General features: G+C 41.7%; 1 protein-coding gene across 3 annotated transcripts in view; it reads right to left on the reverse strand.

Moving 5' to 3' along the window:
- The window catches only part of LOC105388930 (inactive dipeptidyl peptidase 10), a 78601-nt gene that overhangs the window by 602 nt on the left and 57188 nt on the right, over window positions 1–20811 (reverse strand). Inside the window, exons 1-17 of one of the 3 annotated variants that reach the window (XM_048628082.1) lie at window positions 16155–16590; window positions 15096–15287; window positions 13424–13527; window positions 11190–11388; window positions 8680–8754; window positions 8338–8390; window positions 5976–6190; window positions 5302–5519; window positions 4911–5014; window positions 4418–4547; window positions 3945–4185; window positions 3566–3631; window positions 2871–3186; window positions 2486–2635; window positions 2054–2239; window positions 885–1042; window positions 335–540 (exon numbers count right to left, since the gene is read on the reverse strand). In XM_048628082.1, coding sequence (XP_048484039.1) covers window positions 335–540; window positions 885–1042; window positions 2054–2239; window positions 2486–2635; window positions 2871–3186; window positions 3566–3631; window positions 3945–4185; window positions 4418–4547; window positions 4911–5014; window positions 5302–5519; window positions 5976–6190; window positions 8338–8390; window positions 8680–8754; window positions 11190–11388; window positions 13424–13527; window positions 15096–15203 — 2529 coding nt within the window. In that variant the 5' untranslated portion in view covers window positions 15204–15287; window positions 16155–16590. Of the gene's footprint in view, window positions 1–334; window positions 541–884; window positions 1043–2053; window positions 2240–2485; window positions 2636–2870; window positions 3187–3565; window positions 3632–3944; window positions 4186–4417; window positions 4548–4910; window positions 5015–5301; window positions 5520–5975; window positions 6191–8337; window positions 8391–8679; window positions 8755–11189; window positions 11389–13423; window positions 13528–15095; window positions 15288–16154; window positions 16591–20811 lie in introns of those variants that run through there. The other 2 variants (XM_048628077.1, XM_048628085.1) reach the window with 2 other exon arrangements.

Genomic DNA, 20811 nt, shown 5'->3' on the forward strand with positions numbered 1-20811 from the left:
TTAAGGGAGACGTTAGGTCAAGGAAGGTAACCACTCTTCGGTTAGTGCCCAGGCTGTTAGTGAGTGAGGGTACGACGCAGTTAGAGCATGGTGGTACGGAGCCGTCATATCGGCCAGCCCGTGCAGCGGGTACAGCGCTTGATACCGGAATAGTACACCCAGCCTTTGAGACCACCCTGGCCAGCTTTAAGGAACGCTCGAACGAAGCTGTCACATCTGCCAGACCATGGAGTTTCATAGAGGATGTTCCTACTAAAAGAACCTTGAGACACCTTACATTCATCCTACGCATTTTGGAAACTATAAACGCTATCTAAACTGGCTGATAACATACCTGATACCGGAACAGCACCCCAGCCTCCGTCAGCGCTCTAGCCAGCGTCAGAGCATGAGGGTACGGCGCCGTCATGTCGGCCAGCCCGTGCAGCAGGTACAGCGCGTGCGGCGGCACGTGGTGCGCGCGCTGCGTGGCGTCCGCCTCCACGTAGCCCTTGTAGTTGATGGACGGCTCGCCGAGGATGCGCTCCGTGAACGCCGCGTCTGGAAAAGTGAGCAGTGGTTTTCGTTTCAAAGTTGTTGAAGGGTAGTAAAACGGGTGCAATGGAGTACTGTTGCATGTTATCGAGCCGGTGAGTCGTTTTATCCTTGTTTATCACCATCATCAACATCCGCTATTCTTCCACTGCGGGATATAAATAAACCTCACCCAAGAAGCGCCACAATACCCTGACCTTCAGCCAAAGTGATATTAATGCGTGTACATAATACTTCTTACGCACGTAACAGAGTAATTTAGGGTCTTGATTTGTTCATGTTAAAAGACGTTTGCTATGCAGTTCATGTGCAAAACAAGCTATCGGGATCCTAGAAGCAACATCACTCACTATAATACAGCCAGTCGGTGACCGGCGACACGGCGATGCCGCACTTGAGCACGGCCTGCTGCGAGCCCAGCAGCATGGCGGTCACGTAGCCGCCGTAGCCCCAGCCCCACACCGCCACGCGGGTCACGTCCAGGAACTTGAACGTGTCTAGTAAATACCTGGAACGGAAAGGTCACAGGTTATGCAAAGGATTATGCACTTGAACACAAATCAAATCATATTTATTGACACCATTAGACACAGGTTTACAATAAATAAACAGTAGGTAGGTAATATTGGACGGTGGGCCTCAATAAATAATTGAAGTAGTTAGGTACATTGGTTTACACAGTTCAAAAGAAGTAGTAAGAAGGTAAAGAACATTGGTTTATCTATCATTTATTAGATATAATTTCACATTGTGGGATAAAAAGTATTCAGACGGATGGTTAATGCCAAATCCATGAGTCTAAGGGTGTTTTTCACCAGAAATGTACTATGTTAAAAGTAACTGTACCTAAAGGTTTCTCACCGAATGCACGTCTAGCTTGATGAAGACCACGCCATTGCGAGAAGACAATGTACACACGGTAAGAGAGACATCTGACCACTCTAAAAGCCAGATGTCTCCCATGCCGTATGTACGTACCCCAGTCATCAGGAACTCATCAGTCTGTGCCTCTTGAAAACAATGTCACGAAGGGTTGACAAACATAGTATGGAATAGGTATATGGAATATAATATTATAAGTACATATTACAGTTTACACGTTTCGCGCTATGTTGCGGTGAATCCTCTCAATCACAAGGCGCCACCTTCCTCATCTCATCCAAATCTTTGTATGTTCCTTTTTGGCTCCAGTTTTCATTCACCTAATAACAGCGAGCTAATCAGTCACCTCCACGCCTCCGCCACGTCTAGATTGACGTACACCTCGTCGTTGCGAGTGGAAATGTACTCACGGCAACAGAGATAGGTGACCACCCTAATGGCCGGATGTCACTGATGACGTATGCACTTTCCCAGTAGTCAGTAGTCGTAGTCACCAAGATCTCATCTGTGATTCTTTAAAATGATGGCACCAATGCGTTTGAAAACATGTCGTTTGATAACGGAACGTCCTGCGTGGCTTACACGTTTAAAACTATGGTTTAATAGAACGCTATGTTTGCCTCCAGATTTCTCTTACCTAATAACAGCGAGCTGGTCAGCCACCTCGACGCCGCCGAGCCTGCCTTCGAGTAGCGCATTCGGCAGTCCTCTAGCTCCCGCCACGTCCAGCTTGACATACACCACGTCGTTGCGGGACGACATGTACGTGCCCCAGTCTACCAGGAACTCGTCCGTCACTTGCTGGCTGCCGGGCTTGCCGTCTCTGAGGGGTTGGAAGGGTAGTTGAATATCAGTGTCAAGAAAATGTATTTTTTCTTTCTTCTTCTTCGGGTTGCGGGTTATGGTGAAAACGGGAATTTCGAGAAAATGTCACCTTAATAAAAGGGTACTAAAGAGGGTCATTTGGATTAATTAGACAGAAGGGACAGATGATCACAACACCATTTTTATATCCTCTTGCTTTCTCCCACTTCCCGGGTTGCAATAAAAGAAGTAAGGTTCCACTTACACATGGACAAGCACAGGGAAGGCGGCGTCCCTCAGCTCCTCTCTCCAGGACGGCGGCAGCAGCAGCTGCACCCGCGCCTTGGAGCCCGAGCTGAGCTGCACGTCGAACGACCGCTGCGAGGGAAGCGCCAGCTCCTGGAGTCTGTTCGATCTGGTGAGGAGAAACCAGGGTTTTATGGGACATTTGACGGATTATGGTAGTAGTTGGATGAAGAGTCCTGGGGTTATGTGTTGTATATAGTTCTGCTTTGGAAAGGCTGCCGTCCAGTAGTGGGCCATTTTAGACTCATGTGATGGTGTTGTTGCTGAAGATGATAATTCTTAACTCCTACTTGTCTAGCTTAAGTAAATCATAAATGACTACATTAATGATCAGACAGACTCACCTATAAGGCCTCGTGTCATACAATATTCTTTCTAGCTTATGAGTTCTAGCGTCATGCAGACCAGCTAAAGGCGGACCAGGCCCTCCGCATTCCAGCACATAATGCCTGACCCCAACTCCCTTTCTGGACGGCGCAAACTTGGCTCTCCAGAACGAGCAGTTGGCGTAATGCAGTCTTGCGGGCCAGACGGCTGGCTCGCATGTCAGGCATCTGGGCTCCTCGCGTTCAGCCCTCGCTCTCACTGAGTTACTGCCCCCAGTGTATCCAGGGTCCCTCACCACATAAACGTGGCGTTGTCCTGGTCTATCTGCACTACCTGGAAGGTGAAAATTCTTATTGTTTATTGTGCCTACGATAGTTTATGACACTCAATGGTTCAGGAGGTTCGGGATGAAAGGGGCAACTCCATTCCAAATGTGATTGTCGTCCATGGGAACACACCACAAAAATATATGAGAAGGGTCTCGTGAGAGATGATGGATCTTACATGGTATACAGGAACAATAATATTTGAATACCTTCTAAAATACTGGTTAGTCAACATACAGTTTAAAATAGCAGGTGCTTTTGTTAGGAGGAGGATTCATTGAAGCATCTTGTTATTTAAACCTAATAGCGGTTGTTAGTAGTTCATACAAAACACAAACCAAAATATGTGAAGCACAAAGCTCACTCAACTCAATCTAAATACTTAATTTGATTTGCTTTCTTCACCAGTTCAGGGTGTAGTTTAGGAATATACTTTTTTTCTTTATCTAAACCTTAAATGGAGAAGAAAAAAACACACGTTATTTCGAATACATAAATTAAACTAAATAACATTTAAAGCTGGAGTCAGTACGTGAATAAGACAGAAGAACAGCCAGAACAATTACAGCTTATACAAGGTGTTACAAAAAGAGTTTAGCAAGCCGAAAGGAGCTGACTCAGGGAGTTCTTAGACTTTTGAACCTCGTGTAGGTTATAAAAATAATAGCTTTTCCACCGGAAAATTGTTGGTATGACTTCCTAAGCCACCTCTTTCTGGCTTACTTTACCACTTTCACAACACCCCACCACCACAACCTAACTCACCTAAATAATAAACTAAGTGATTCTCCTGATCCCAGGCGAGTATCTCGGCCACCTCGACCTTGCCATGAGACAGCACTGCCATGCGCTGGCGCAGCACATCTACGTGCTTGATGTGTGTGTAGTGCTGCCCGCCCCCCTCCTGCACCCCCGCTAGCAGGAGGAAGGCGCTGCCGTCGGAGGAGTAGACGGGCTGCTCGTGCACTTCTAGCCAGGGCTCGTCGGTAGCTTTTTCGGAATGGGTCTGGAAGGAATGGGAGTTTCTGTTAGAATAGTCTTTTATGAAATGCTTTGCAGACCGCTTCATGGTTAATTATCAGGGAGGTGAGGAAAGCGGAAGATGTTGTTGTAGCTCTTCTTAGAAGCGGCTGTATTCGGTGTTGATGTCACAACGTCAATCGGAGGAGCTCATTTCTTATTTGACCCATGCTAGGCCTACGTATTGTATAATATATAAATTAGGAATCTGCACTTACCTCCGTACAAGCCCAGTTGGGTGTGTAGCAGCTGCTATAAACGGTGAGGTTCTGCGCGCGGTTCATCCACACCACGCCCACGTGCGAGTTCTGGGTGCCCACCCACTGCGCTGATATCAGGTAGTATTCCCTGGAAACGAGTTGTAGTAGCATCAATAACATGCGTTCAATGATAGCTTTGGGCAGAAATGTATTGGTAAATATCAAAATATTATTTGAGCTTGTTTATTATAATCAAATGCTTTCGCATAGTAAGATAAGCTATGAAAAGATTGTAATCAAATGCTTCGCATAGTCCACAAACGTTTTCCAAAAGACATGTATGGTATGATATCTCTACTGACTAATATTACTGTCCTACTATTTACGGAGTTTATTTACAAGTAGAATTGTCCACCCCATCTAAAAGGATGAGGCCATCAATTTCTACCAAAGTTCTATACGAGTTTAGCATGGCTGTTTCTATATGAGTAGGTACAACAATGTGACTCACATTCCGTCCAGCGAGCTCGGCGGCTTGACCTCCCAGCGCGGCGGCGACGTGGTGTTCTGCACGGCCACTATCCACAACTTCACCTTCGGGATTGGACTGCCAGGCTGAAATGGAAAACATGGACACGTGAAGAGTAAATCTCAAACCGTAAATACATATCTTATACACAGAATTAACTTTTAATTGTCACAAATGTGGTAAAATGTAGGAATAAGTGTGTTTACTTATTCATTGTGTGTAATATACGTTACCTATATACGAGTAGTAGTTAGCAAGAAAATAAATTGGTTTAATTATCCCATTTTCTTTTCTAATCGGCAGCATTGATTCAAATGTGACGAACGCATGTTACATGAGGAATATGCACAGTATATACCAGCCCATCACTCACCGTAGGATACCTGATGCTCATCTGATCGGGAAACGACGTGGCGCCGCTCTGGTTGAGCGACAGCAGCACCCCGGACCGCGACACGCCGCCGCCGCCGAAGCCCCCGGCCATCATCGGGAACCGCAGCACCGACACCAGGCTGTCGTCGTACTGCACGTACATGACTAGCGTCCCGTCGGCCGAGCCCCACGTTGCTGACGCTACCTTCGTCATCTCCTCTGGAATGGGAGAGTGGGATGTTAGTTTGGTAGCGGGAGTTGCATTAATTGTTGGAGAAAGTGGTTTAGCTTCACCATCAGATTGTGTAATAGGGAACCAGTATTTTCAAGGGTTTCATTTCCATCTTACGACAAAAAAGAGTGGAAGAGAGAGACTAAAGCCGAACGTCCACTACCGGCTAAACTAAGTTAGTTCGCATAGTTGAGCCACTTTTTCATACAAAGTGCATAGTTTGCGGTGGAATCACCTGTACGGACGTTCGGCTTAAGAGGAAGTTCAAGAAGCATGGCCAAAACCATCATAATTTGACTGCTGATGAAGAAGCTAGTCAGATTCACAAGGCAAAAGTGCAGTAAACCAATAGGGGGATCTATGGGGGTCACCACGGTGACCACCTTAGGCACTCTCTAGTGTTTCTCGCTAAGAAGAAAAACCATAAGACTTTCCCAACTAACCTTGATACAACCAATCCGACACGCCATTGTACACCCTCCCCGGCACGCCGTCGTTGGTGAGCCGCAGCAGTGGGGCTCGCTTGGCGGGCGGGCCGGGCCGCGCCAGCACCTCGTTGTCCGCGGCGAGCAGCAGGGCGCCGTGGGGGCCGAGCCACGCGCCGTGTTGCCACGCCGGCGTCGCGCCCTCGCCCTCGCCCAGCACTGGCATGTGGTGGCTAAGGGGTTGAATGTTAGGGTTGGTAGGGTTGTAAATTTAGCGGAATTAATTCGTCAGGGTCCAGGCCTAAAACCCCTTCCTTCATTGGAAGGAGACCCGTAGCAGAGCAATGGGCATGGATCGTGATGATGATGAATTCGTCAAGGTTGCTATAAGCAATGTGCAACTGCGACAGGTGGCATTTTAAACAAATTCTAAATTATTATTTCTTAAAAATGAGGGTCATTTGGACTTGTCGAAATTTTGTTAGTGGAACTTTTTCATTACTCGTGTATAATAGTTTATCTCTTATGATTATATGTCTATATAAGTAAGTTATACGTATGTGATTGAGTAAGTATCTACGCAACGCGACGTCTTTTTATTATAGCTGTACATAAGATCAAGTCGTAAAACCTTCGTTATTTTTCATTTCCAACAAACATAAAATCCTCTTCACGTTTTCACGGTAAAATGGATTCGATGTCCAAAGAATTTTAAATTTCTTCACGGCCACATTTCGGCGCCTTTATAAATTTATACGTTGCCGTCAGAATTCTAATAAAGTCACCGAATGGAGTTTCTCTCTTTCCTTCCTGAACTTATGCCTTAAATTGCTGCGGAAATATATTTTTTTATGTTCAATTTCCTGTTTAAAGTTGGCGATGTTTACGGCCAAATTACATTTCAGTGCTTAGTTTTGCGCTGACTCGTTTCGTTTTGTAGCTATGTGAAGAGGCGATATACTATTTCACGACGACCTACAATCGTATAGCTGTAATTTTCAGTTACATAATATTATCCTTGCTTGTAGTAGTAGTATAACTTCATTGTAAACATTCAAACTTATAACTAGTTACAACTAAAACACAATACAATATCCAATGATATAAGCAATGATATAACACACATGTACTGATTTTAATTAAAAAACATAGCAAACACTATCAGACTAATAACAAACAAAAGCTATAAGCACAAAGCTTTCGTTCTAGTTACGTGTATAGGTAGGTACATGAAAATGTGCACAAACATTCACACTTAGTCTTGCACGCAACGTATGCTTGCGCTGAACAACGGGTTTATGCTTTGCTACCATTGTTGTAATTGTGTAGCTATTCTAGCTCATTCTGCTTTAGTTTTGTGTACAAGGCTAATTGTTCAAATAGGAACTGCTCATAGCTTCCGTTTACTAGTACCGTGTCGTGTTACACGATATTAAACATAACTAACAACAACTGTGGCACGAAATTGTAATAATTCACGAACAGATTTTTATACGACGACCTAATGATATAATTAGTGTTAGCTAATTACGTTAATGGCCTAGCCGGACGTGAATAATATGAAAAGCTCGTTAAATTGTGCGAACACACCGCGTTTACGATGTCGTTAATGTGTTTTAGATATAGCTACCTAATTGGCGAAATAAAAAGGCTTGGCGAGATTATGTTTTATGATCATTTGTTTATATTGTAGGTACTTTAGTTAGAAACTTGTCAAGATCACTATTAGAGGCTTGTTTCAAACAGTTGTTAACATTTTAAAATATCGCCGACTTAATGGGCCAACAAAAAAAAGAATGGAGCCCATTAAACAGTTAACGCAATCCCCGGATCTATCAACAACAACACTATTAGGCGACGTGCCCGCAGCGCCAAGCTCCGCTACAGTTTTGAAGTCATTTCCACAGGCAAATAGCTTCTCAGGAGGCAATTTTAAAACGGCGTTTTTACTCCACCGCTAAATTTTCTCTCATTGAAATCATATCTTGTCGGGAATTTCCTTTTCCCTGTCGCTGGAGAGGGAATCGATTTAGCGATGGATACGTGAATGCGATTCACAATTTATTTTAAATTTCGCGAGTGGAATTTTAATGTGGCTCGAGGCGGCCTCAGAACCGATTCTTTACGATTGCCTGTAGCCTGCGTAAAGCAGAATTTAGTGCACTGAGGGAGAGCTTAAAGTAATTTTGTGGAGCGTTATACGTAATTTTTCTGGGAAGTGGTTTCTGCTTTGAATGTTTATTTTTAAGCTGAAACTTTTATACAAGAAAGAAAAGCAGTCTTTCTTGAAAACCGAGCTGTTTTTTAGAATATCACTGCACCATGAATGTAAGTAGTGAGTACCTAGATAAGCGCTATATAAGATTTAAAAAGTGCTTACTCATTTGTGACGTCATAAACGGTGTAGTGAGCTGTGAACGTCCGCCGATAAACCTGCAAGTAATGAGCACAGTTAATGGCGGAACTTTAACGAGCATCTGTAAAACACACATTGGGAGAAAAATTCAATTAAAATTTTACGCCGCTGTTTTCAGTGTGCGCATGGCGCGCGTGTTTTGTTTTATTCTGAAGCCAAAGCGGTTTTCTTTGTGCAATCGCTTTTGTTTTCAGACTTTAATAATTTGCACATTTTGTTTACAACGTGAATTAATAAGTTGGATATATAAATGAGAATTTTCTATCAAACAACTACTAACTAACAATCTCAAGTGGAAACGCTTACCTCTTTGATATTGTGTTGGAAGAGCACGAACCGTAGATCGGGAGAGCATTGGTACCCTCTCACATTCAGTTGCCTCTGAAAGATAAAAAAAAACTTAATTGAATCCTCTGCCAAGTTTGCGAGTTTCATGAAGTTAGCCGGCAGCGAGCCGCGGGCGTCGGCGGCCAATGGAGCTGATCTCAATATTCGCGACTCCATTTGATTCCTGAAAACTTTTCAGTTTCAGTCACTAAAACAAAGACTTTCCTGCCGCTTTTAGCGTTGTTCTCTTTCATCAACAACAGAATACTTTTGGCTCTTTTTACACAAATACAATTAAAGTTAACCGTTTATCTTTGAAGTGTAACAGAGATAAATCGATGTCCAAGTGACTTCGAACGTTGAAGTCCTAATAGCTTTCAGGTGAGTGTGTGTAATAATGATCCACGTACGAAGGAGGTCACGGGGTAAGAGGTGGGGGGTGGAGGGGGGAGTTACGTCTTGTCCGGGGGTGGACGGTACGTCTTACAACTTGATGTAACGGCTAACGAGGAATGGAGTTCCTCAGATATAAATATGGAAGGATTTGCGGGGGAGGATGCCGACTTGATGTAGGTCAGTGAATTCTGTAGCTTTCCAAATGTTTATTGGATAAGCACGGTAACATAATAAAGTATATTTATGGGCAGGTAGAAACATTTGGGTCAGAGCGCTTTGAGGCCTTGAAGGTATAAGATTTGGAATTGGAAGAACATTATTTCATAAGAAGCTTTACAAACATAGTATACATTTTATGTACACGGTTTTTGGGAAGTGATAAAAATTGTGGCACTACATTATTTAGATTAACATTTAAAATGCACTGTATATCCAACGGAACTTTTTTACAAAGTCAAACTTATTTCAGAACAACATTCAAATACCAAGTTCAACCTGAGAAGGCAATAAGCTGTTCACGATTGCAATACCCAATAAAAGCAAAGAACAGCCTAGTTATTATTCAGCAAACAATTTTCATAACGCTCTCGCACTATGCCCTGAGCGCGGCGGTATGCTATCTCATAGGCATTCGTATAATCGGGCAAGCAACAGGTTCTGAATCCAGAGTGGAAATTCGCATTATCGCTACTCCGGCTCAGAGAGGTCACTCTAGGTTATGAAAAATAAAGTAACTGCCAGAGTGACCCCCCTGTAATTAAGATCTCGTGCGCCTGCTGCGAGCTTGCACAACTTACCTTACGTTTGTAAGGGTCTAGGCCTAAAGGAAAACCTTTTCTTACCATAAAGGCTCCGAATGGAAAACTTCATAGTCTAGTCGAAGTCACTCGCTTGGCTATTTTGCCTGTCTCTGCCTGGCCCTGTGTCTAAACACCGCCTTAAGCACATCCCTATTTGCTAATATTGCTACATCACTACTCCGGCTAACCGCGAGTTAGTTCGCTGCATCTAAACTAACTGTGCGACTTCGATACTGCACGTGTTGTTATCTATTTAGTTCGGAAGCTCAACTAGTACAGGCCAAGTCTTGATTAAGTAATTAAAGTGTGGGTTGCACGGGGATTGTTGGCTACATGTTACCGTCTTGTTAAAGTTGCCGTGAACATTGAAGACTTGTTTGCTTGGCACGCTGTACACAGGTATGTATACTTAGGAAGGTGATTGTTATGTGTTGTAAAGTTGTAGGCAACTCTCTGTTGTAGCTATAGGTAGGTTATTTGTGTAATATTCTTGTAGGTAGATCTACTTGGTCCTGAAAATGCATTCACATTATGTATTCTGTAAATTAATTTTAAAATTTTATTATAAGTTCTTAGCAGGATTTTATGTAGTGCAGAATTTCTTAATACGTTTATCGTTTCATAATTATTAATAATGTGGCGATGTATGTGTCCTAGTGAAAACTACGAAGCTGCTATTGTTAATATCATAATAACTACTAATGTTATGCAGCAGAGCAAATTAGTTTTGCATTTCCTGTGGTGTAAGTGCGTAATTGTGTTCGAATAATTTCACGAATGTTGTAGAATAATCCTACTTTTGTGGTTATATACAATTTAAATTATGATACAAATGAATAACCAATGTAAGTGGTTATGTTCAATTTAATCCAGAAATGCACCATGAGTATAATATGCTTATCGTTAAATTAGTTGGCTAACGCTAAAATCTATAAGAGATAAATATGATCTCTGCGGAGTACCTACCAAAGCACAACTTTCTGTAAGAAACACAGACGAACCAACATTTCCAATATTTTATGCCAACATATCTTGTAGTGTTCATCCTTACACGTATATTGTACAGGGTGTTGGTATGTATAAAATGGGTATACTAAGCCGAATAACGCTGGGTCACGTGCCTTTTTATATTATGGAGAATGTATTTTTTTCACGAATTTTGACATATATGTATATGTAGTATAACATAATATATGCACACGTAGGTTTCGGCATAGACCCTTTTTGTAACACTCTGTATACATAAAATACCAATAAAAATTCAAAATAAATAAAAAAAACTCTTCAACTCACGAGCGTATGATTGGTGACAAGCACAGTGAGCGTGTTGTTCAGCGTGTCCAACGCCAGCAGGCCGCCGTCGTCGGCCTGGTACACCAGCTGGTGCGGGGACACCCAGGTCGTCGGCAGTCGCGGGGAGGCGAGGTCTCCGCGCAGGAACTCCTCGAGCCGCATGCGCCGCCCCGACCAGTAGAGGAGCTCGTCCACATAGCTGCAGAAAGGAGCGTTTATGTAACAATAATAATAATATGTGGGGACATCTCACACACGGCCATCCGATCCCATGCTAGGCAGAGCCTGTGTTATGGGTATCGGACAGCTGATATATCTACACAAATACATAGATAGATAGATATTAAATATAAATATCAACACCCAAGACCCGAGTACAAATATTTGTCTTTAAACAAATATCTGCCCCAGCCGGGAATCGAACCCGGGACCTTCGGCATAGCAGTCAGGGCCACTAACCACTACGCCATTCGACCGTCCAACGACATTGAGAGGCTATGCATGAAGCTATGCATAAAGCAAATTTGGAATGCCCGTGATTAAAATAACGCAGTTATAGATATCGATTTAGATTGCATAAAATTTGATTTTGCTGTGGTGATTATAATTATGTTCTTTATTATGTTGATGTTGTGGTGAGCATTCAAGATGTACAGTAAGTAGCCTGCACATAAACCTGAAGAAGAATCAGGTTTCTTTGCAACCCACTGTATAAAATATAATGAACTTATTCGATAATTATCGAGCTTTATTATGGCCCAAGAAAGAATAGCACATCCTTTGCCTTACATTTTCGAGGCCTAACGTACTACATTTAAGTGAAAGATTACCGATGTACGTTGGTATGGTATCAGCTTCCTGCATATCAAATTTCAAGAAAATCCGTTCAGTACTTTTCCGTTACAGAGTAACGAACATCTAAATAAACATAAAAGGTAGGTATTAGTAGGATGATGAAGTTACTATTACTATTATGGCTTCATGAAAATCATTTTTGAATATTTGAACACCAGCAGATAACAATCTTTTAAAATATCTTTACTATAACTTAGGAGTCTAGCTCCTATCATCGTGTGCCAAACGATTTCCGGAAAATATCTCTCAATATTTCTTCGAAAGACCAATTTCGCTTTCAAATATGATCAATATCTACTATTGAAAGGCGAAACATCTTGTCTTACAATGCAATGGAACTTTTGTTCCAAATATTGTGCAATACGATCGAAGGATATTACCGTGTAGCTGTAGAAATGATACCATTGAAGTGTATAAAGTAGGTACTATTCATTTATTGAATTACTGGAAATTTGATTGTACGTGTCTATTAGTGTATTGAGTCTGTACAGAATATTGAAAATTAGTATCCGATATTTAATTTAACAGCTTTACAGAATGTTGCGAAAAGGGTAGTAAGCCGTAAAGGGGTGACTCAGGAGTTATCTCCTGCTCCAGAATGATCGCTGGCGTTCATCAACCATCCACACAGAGCCTAGTGCTGAAATAGTGCTGCTCATAAATTTTTTTCTGAACAATTTTTTTTTACGACCTTCTGAATCGCTCTCTTTTGCTTACTGTTTTTTTTTGAACAGTCTGTATTATACTGCGACCAACGACCATCGACTAGCACTAGGCTCTGTGTGGACGGTTGATGAACGCCAGCGATCGTTCGTTCGTCAGCTCAATTTCCTTTCATGTTATTGACAACGAACGAACATTATGCGAAGGGAGACACCGTGCCAATCATTGGTCGCTCCAGTTACTTATTATTGAATATTCATGATATTTATTTGCGCCAGCTAAATATTTTATGTATTTTGTTGATTCGTATGCTAATATTTGCAAATAATTCAGTGAAGTAAATGTTAATATTTAGTCAATGTACCGAGTTTACTTACTTAATATAAAGTCAATGATGTTTTTCATTTGATATCATAAGGGTCCTTGTCATTTGTATCTACTAATAAAATTATAGTTGGCTTATATTTTCAAGTTATTTAGAAAAACCATGCCTCTTTCTATTTACTTTTAAGATTAAATTTAACTGAATAAGTGCAAACGTAGTGTAGGACGCCTTCCGGCTTGATGGTGTGACGACTACCGAAAGGTGGCTGTTAATGATTGGATGCGGAAAGCTATACATTGCATCCTGTGGCGTATTTTGGGAGTGGCCAGCAGTCAAGCAGTGGACTGGATAGGCTGAAGAAGATGACATTACTCGTAATCACTTCACTTACCCTAACAAGTAGATAGCTGTAACAATGCCCGCGATGACGCAGCCGATGACCATCAACGAGAACACGATGCTCTTCCAGTTGTGGCCATCGCCCGGGTACAGCTCCTGTAAGAGAGTGAAAAGGGAGTCGGTGAAAAACGCTAGGGTTAAAAATAAAATAACAACAACAATGTCATAAGGAAAGCGTCCACCTTTCTTTCGGGATTCGGAATCGTAAGCAACGGACGCATCGCATCCATGATAATGTTTGTATTGAAATTCACTACAAACATGACTGGATGCGATGCGTCCACTTATGGCCTACGCAGATCTGGATAGCATGGCAAAGGATTTTAATTTTTACTAATGGACATTCAACCGTAATGTTACAGACCGATACGACATAAATTGGTATGCTTTAAAATGTTGCCGTGGCATTGAAAGGGATTTTTCAAATCCCTTGCCATGTGGGTAGGCCATTAATCGCCATTGCCAACTCCGTTTCTCTATAAATTTATCAAAATCCGTTTGGTCCGTACGATATTGATACGTACGATACCGATAGATGGGATATGTAAATGTGTGGTCATAATATTTTTACAGGGCCATGTGCAGTAATTGATTTGGTTGTGTGATGTGTCTGAATCAATATGTTGTGTGTATGTGTAAATTCTGTGGTTTTCGCCGGTCATCAACGGATTTATGTAAAGCACAATATACACATAGCTTTTATAAAAGCTCTATCACCTTTGGTAATATTCCTCTAGTCAGCAGCCTACCTTATACAATATGTTAGCATTTATCTCTCCCACTTTTTCATATCAAAATTGATACTTTCTCTTAGACAATTTCTCTAAGCTTTCACGTGAAGTGAATTGGAATATTATATATGAAGAAGGGTCGGCCCGGGACGTGTTTGACGTTACGTAAATTCGAAAGTGTTCTGCATCAGCACCTCTACCTTTCTGCTCTTGTTTTTATATTGTAAAAAGTACCTACCTATCATACACCCCAACCACTAATAGTTTTTTGTGCAAATAAATTACATAAACTATTTAAAATTTCACAAATCTTATAACTATTATTAGCAGGTTACATAAACTGCCTGACCAAAAACCTTTTTTTTAATATATATCCTTTATAAAACTGGCTGTGTACAACGGAGATCTAAATGTAAAATATACACCAACTGTGGATACAATTAGTAGGCACGTATTGTTATTCACAAAGTTGAAAACAACTGCAGAGAAGTACTTACAAACCCTCATACCATACCGTCTTTAAAGATGCTTGGGCATGCTTGTTGCTTCATAAACTATCAATTACATAATAATATATGTATATTGTGATTGTGTGTTAATTACGCGGTATCTATGTATTATCTGGTGGTATGTAAGTATTCAAAAAGAAGTTACTCTACATCATTCGTTCATCATTATTAGCTTCTACTCTTTAACAGTTTTGTTCATTGACTTTTTGAAATTCGTGAAATTATTTTCTTCCCTATCAAATTTCAGCTATCTAGACCGACGTGCCGATCTTAGACAAGAAACTGGTACTTAATTTGCTTTATGAGGAAGGCCGAGAAGACATTGTAGTGGACCTCCTTTGGAGAAGCCTATGTCCAGCAGTGAACGATGATGATGATGAATGAAAGCTTTAGAGATTGTTCAAGTGTAAAGCAGAATACTAACGTCGTCCTTGGCGGCCTTGGGGTCGGCGACCTGCAGAGTCTCGTCGGGCGGGAGCCGCCAGGAGCCGCCGCCGCCGCCCGAGCGGTCCGTGTGCCCGGTGGCGTGCATGCGACGCCGCCGCTGCCGCCACCGCGCCGCGCTACGCCGCCGCGGCGCCGCACGCTGCCGCCAGGCGCGCTGCCTGACCCATCACTGCAACAAGAGAGGGAGGTTTTAGTGTGAACATGAAGAGCAAATGGAAACAAGAGAGAGGGAGTCATAAGTAAAAGAGGGCGACCAGCTGAACCGACGACCTTAGATAGGTGGCTGGTGGTGGCTGGATGAGGAGGGCCGAGGATAGAGTGTTGTGCGGCTGCTTGGGAGAGGCCAATGTCTAGCAGTGGACGGCTACGGGCTGATGATGATGAAGAGATGATGTGGATGATAATGATCTGGTGGTTCGCCACCTTACGCCCTCAAGGAGCTGAGGACTGCCACACAAGTGACACAAGCCTTCACTGAAGCAATCTAGGGTGTGAAGTTTAACATGAACTGGATAATAATGAAAAACCACCGCGGCGCAAGTTTCAGCGAGAGTTTGTTAATTGGTAAAAGTGCAGAGTTGATCTGGATGGTAATAATAAAATAATTATTACGGTGTTAAGTAAAAGCGAAGTCAGTGTTCCCTACTGATTACGTAAAGAAATAGGAAGCCAACCTAAAAAGAAGCCTGCTAACTTGTAAAGCATTACTTTTTTACACTGCCGCTGTGGACAAAGGAAGAAAATTCATCTATGCCTCTGCTTTTCCCCTTTTTACCACATCAGGTTCCCTTTGATGGTGGTATGGAAATAATAAATTATCTGTATATAGTCTTACAAGTAATGCTACGGTCAGGTAAAATTGGCAATGCTATAACTGCAAAAATACCGAAGCGCTCTTTCATTCGAATTTTCGTTGAACTCGTAAACCTGTATCAATTAAGTGAATTTCTCTGCACCAGCAGCCCGTATCAGGTGGCAGCACCCGTATATTCCCCCAATGACAATGGAGAACTTACGAACTGTACAGTATACCTACACGAGTAGGTAACTAGGTACCACTCCTACTGTGGCGCTGAGCGCCGCCAATTGTCCATTTGCTGTGCAGGTGCCACGTATAATCAGATTAAGCTGCGCACTTCCACCGAAACTGGCGAAGTTTAAACTAGCCTTTTCACGTTTCCCCTTTAGTTTTACTAGTTAAATCTCTAAAACAACAAGAAGAATTAAATTTAAATAGTCGTTGCAATTTTCGTGAGTTAACCAGCAACCAAGCAATTGTTTAATGTCTAGTGATTTTTAAAGCAGCAGCGAGCGGTTGTGTCGGAGATTCGTGGTGTAATAGGATTGCGGCTGCGGGTGTAGTTGTGTTTTTGAGCTGCAGCTGTGCAGCCGCAAGCCGCAACGAGCCACAAGCGTATCCAGCAAGCTATTTGGAAAAGCATCGCCGATACCGTCGCGCTTATATGACTTTTCTCCGCATTTTTAAACACGTTTCCGCTTTATTTTCCTGCAGTGCTATTTCAAATAACTATGTTCTATTTGCGGAACCATATAAAGTACTTTTTATAACTTATAGCTTTTAATGAGCGATTTTCTGATAGATCATTAAAATATGAAACTAAATATAACGATGGAGCTGACCCCATTATAATGGTTCATTGTTCCACAAACCAGCTCGTACTGAATTTGATTCCAATCATGGAAATAATAATGAAAATCGTTCTTTTTTATTTCTTGTAAATTTTAAAACAGAAGATTGCGGAAATAACTAAGTAGTTTGGCGTCCTTTCAAATTACAGTTTGTCTATGTCGTCAGTTCGGGAAAAATAAACCTGTTTTGAAAAAATATATACTTTTCGAATATCAAATTAATAAATAATAAAAAGTCAAAAAAATCTAAAACTGTTAGTATGCAGGCCTCTCAATCTACCACACAACACATAACATAATGGGTAATCGTAGCTATACGCAATACAAAGCCCAAAGTGATAATTCATCGAATAGCTCAATAAACACACCCAATATTATTCAGTCACGGTAATGCGGACATTAATCCTTAGCTGGCAGACCTGAAACAATTAGTCACAACTATTGTACTTACCTACCTCTATTATTGCATGATTGACATTGCTAATTTATTACCAGCTGTTCTTGCGAGCTTCGCTTCGCCTTAAAAGTTCATCACGACCCATTACGTCCCCACTGCTGGGGCACGGGTCTCCTTCCACTGAAGGAAGAGTTTTTAGGCCTAGTCCACCACGCTGGCCTATTGCGGGTTGGTGGACCCCAACACAAGCAAGCTTGTGCTGAGAGAGTTGTCGGGTAAGTGGGCAACCCGACTGTCAGATGTTTTCAAGCCGCCCGAAGGCCTCTGACTAGGCTTAACGACTGCTGCCGAAGCAGCAACCGGGACCCACGGCTTAACGTGCCGTCCGAAGAACGGAAGCGTCCAGAAAAGAACTACTTGAAATCGGTCACCCATCCAATGGCTGACCGTGCCAGTTGTTTCTTAGCCTCAGTGATCAGTTACGATCACTGAAGCCCGCTCGACTACGCTTCACCTTAAAAGTTATCCCGTGGGAATTCCGGATAAAAGGTCTATGTGTTAATCTAGGATGTCAGCTAACTCCATACCAAATTTCGTTAAATTCGGTTCAGCCGTTTTGACGTGAAGAAGTAACAATCACACACACATACTCACAAACTTTCGCATTTATAATATTAGTAAGTAGGATTGGTACGAGGTGAGCACTTGTTAATAGTCGTAGCAGGATCGCAACGCCATTTTGATGAAGATGTTCCTGGACGCCAGCCAGCGTGGGAAATTGCCTTACTTATAGATAAAAGACTGAATTTACTTTTTTATCGAATCAATTTTGTTCATTTACCTATGTAATTGAATGATTACTGAACATGTACTTATGTACTATGTATTGAATGATTAGTGATTAATCAGCAATCATTACCATCGGAATTCCAATCCTCGGAAGAGATAAGTCATTAAAAAAGTGATAAAAACAAAAAATAACTGAGTAACTGTTGAGTAGCAAGATTAGATATTTTACGATCCGGGCAACATGCCCGCTACTACTATTCGTTAGGAGGAAGTAAAATTGTTCGCGTTTGGCAAAGTAAAGCTGACAATTGTTTTTTTTCGCCTCCAAGCTCCAAGCTGGAGCATTAATGGTAGATTACGGTTGGACATACCCAAAATGTTTCGTAGTTTTACACATTTTATTTTGGCCGCAAACGCTCGTTCCACGAAGTTATTTTGCAAAAACAAGAATAGCGACCACATCAAAATTTGCTATCCAAATTTTTTAATCATACAGTGGCGTTATGCAAAGAACACAGACGTTGTAGCAGCAATTCATACCAAAATAAATGCATGAAAAATAAACTCAGTAAACTAAACTTTGAAACGATGAAAATTCACAAGCATTCGGGAGTTGCAGTCTGCAGATTAATGGCTGCAATACTGAGGATAAGTGGCACTGGCCGCCCATTTAGGCATTAAGCAGCCTTCTTATTTATCTTATCTGGGATTTGTGATGTTTTATGTGGGTCTTTGCGGGTCGCGGCTAGGCGGGCTCAAGTGACTGCTGCAATGCAGATGTCTGATGTTCTGCATAAGTTAAACTTGCAGGAAGTTAGCTGTGACGGAAGACGTGACTCGTGGAATTGCATGTGGTGGCGCTGCACGCAGGCCCGGGCAGGGGGAATGAGACCTTGTAATTTTTTTACCTGATCTCATATTCATGTGCATATAGTAAAGCTGAAAATTGCCCCTAATATATTATACTAAGTACCCGTATTCATAGAACTTACAGAGGTTAGTAAAAGGTTTGTAATGTAAATTGATGAAAAATACTACGTGTGCATGATACCTATTCTTTTTCACGCCAATTCCAAAAACTCTACGGGAGTAAGTAAGTGCTAACATTATTTTTAATGAACTAGACAAGTACCGGAAGTATTACCTAAATACATGCTTAAAAACCTAATTATATGGTTTATTTTACATAAAAAGTAGGTACTTATTTAGTGACCGAAACTTTAGTCACGGCACCATCAAGTAAGAAGCACGGCAATTACTCAGGGCCGTGCATGGCGTGATGCATCGTCACGTCTAAGCGTCGGTAAAGTGGCAGCAGTTTTGCATTATTGTTAGCATAATACGCCTTCATGCTTGGGAGAAATTTATTACAGCTTTAGGGCTGAACGTCACAACTTTGCTACCATGCAAACGTCGTTATAATATTCCTAAGCGATAGCTCACCGGATATTTTAACGAAACCGAAAAGTAAGTTATGTAAAGTTTAAAACAAACACAGCATATCTACCACAGAATACACTATTTAAATAGACAGAATATAATATGTATCACTAAGCCCTGTCTACTCCACAAAAATGATGATTCTGAACATGGAATTATACTACTATACTGAATATGGAAAAAAGTTTTTATACTAGTTATAAGTATAAACAAGAACATAAAAACAATATTGATACGAAGACTGCGTTGAGGAAGACTGGGACTGTCTATAGAAGGAAATCTCGAACCATGAACAAGCAAAGACAGCGTGGGTCGTGGGCCACCTCAGCTCGCTGGATTGAATCTTTTTATATCACACAGTAGCTTTCAGCTCATACATGAGTAAGGCCGAGGACAAAGTTTTGAAGCTTACCTTCAGATAGTCCAAGTCCATTATGCTTATATTCAAGAGGTTACAAACAACGTGGCAACTATGTAGTTTCCCGTGTCAACACGCTGCGGGCGCCTGCGATATTTGGCTTCCTTCCAGAGCCTTATTCAATTATGAAGCCTATACGGCCGTGCGCTTCATCGCTTGAGAGTAATTTTATTTACAGCCCCATAACAGCGATTAAAGCGCTTAAGTTAATGCACTTCCCTTGAAAGCGCTGTTAAGCTGCGGTATTTTTGGTAATTAATTATAGGTGATTCTGAAAATTGCACCGTTTTTGTTTAATCGAGGCTGCTGTTACAACACTTTCTGGGCAAAGACCACCACTTACTTATGCCTTGTCAATCAGAATATGTATGACCCAGTGAACAAGGTATAGGTATTTTATCTTTCATATACCTCTAGAATTTATACCATAAGGTTTTATTCATCATTCAATAAACATACCAACAACACATAGATAAAAATACCTGAGTAATAAAATAACAGAAAGCACTAAAATTTTAAGCAGGAGTTTTACATGATTACTCAACAGCTGCAGGTCACAAATCGCCGCGTGCGCCCGGCTCGCTATCAGGAGGGTAGCAGGTGCAAATCCCGACGTAATTAAGCTATGATAAATTCGTCTAGTAGCTGGAGGTGTGCCAGCCACGTGAAATATACCCGCGATGCCTCTCACATCCAATTGCAAGCTTTGCCGCTCAATATGGATTTGAGCGCGGAAAATTTGACTGCCTCCGATGACATCGATTTTTAAAATAGGATTGGATAGTTTTTCGCGCATGAAATTTGTATAAACGATGCGGTTTATCTTGCTTTAGAATTTTACGTGTCTCAGGTGGGGTTCCGATGTATTTACTCGTGTAGGGATTCGGTATTTTTACCATCACAGAGTCGGCAATCATCAAGACGCTGACTTTATCCAAAAATCAAGTGTTGATGTAAAACCAGCCAGGTTAATAGTATAAAAACTATAATAGTTAAGTA

The sequence above is a fragment of the Plutella xylostella genome, chromosome 4, assembly GCF_932276165.1.
Source record: "Plutella xylostella chromosome 4, ilPluXylo3.1, whole genome shotgun sequence".
Classification (NCBI taxonomy): Eukaryota; Metazoa; Arthropoda; class Insecta; order Lepidoptera; family Plutellidae; genus Plutella; species Plutella xylostella.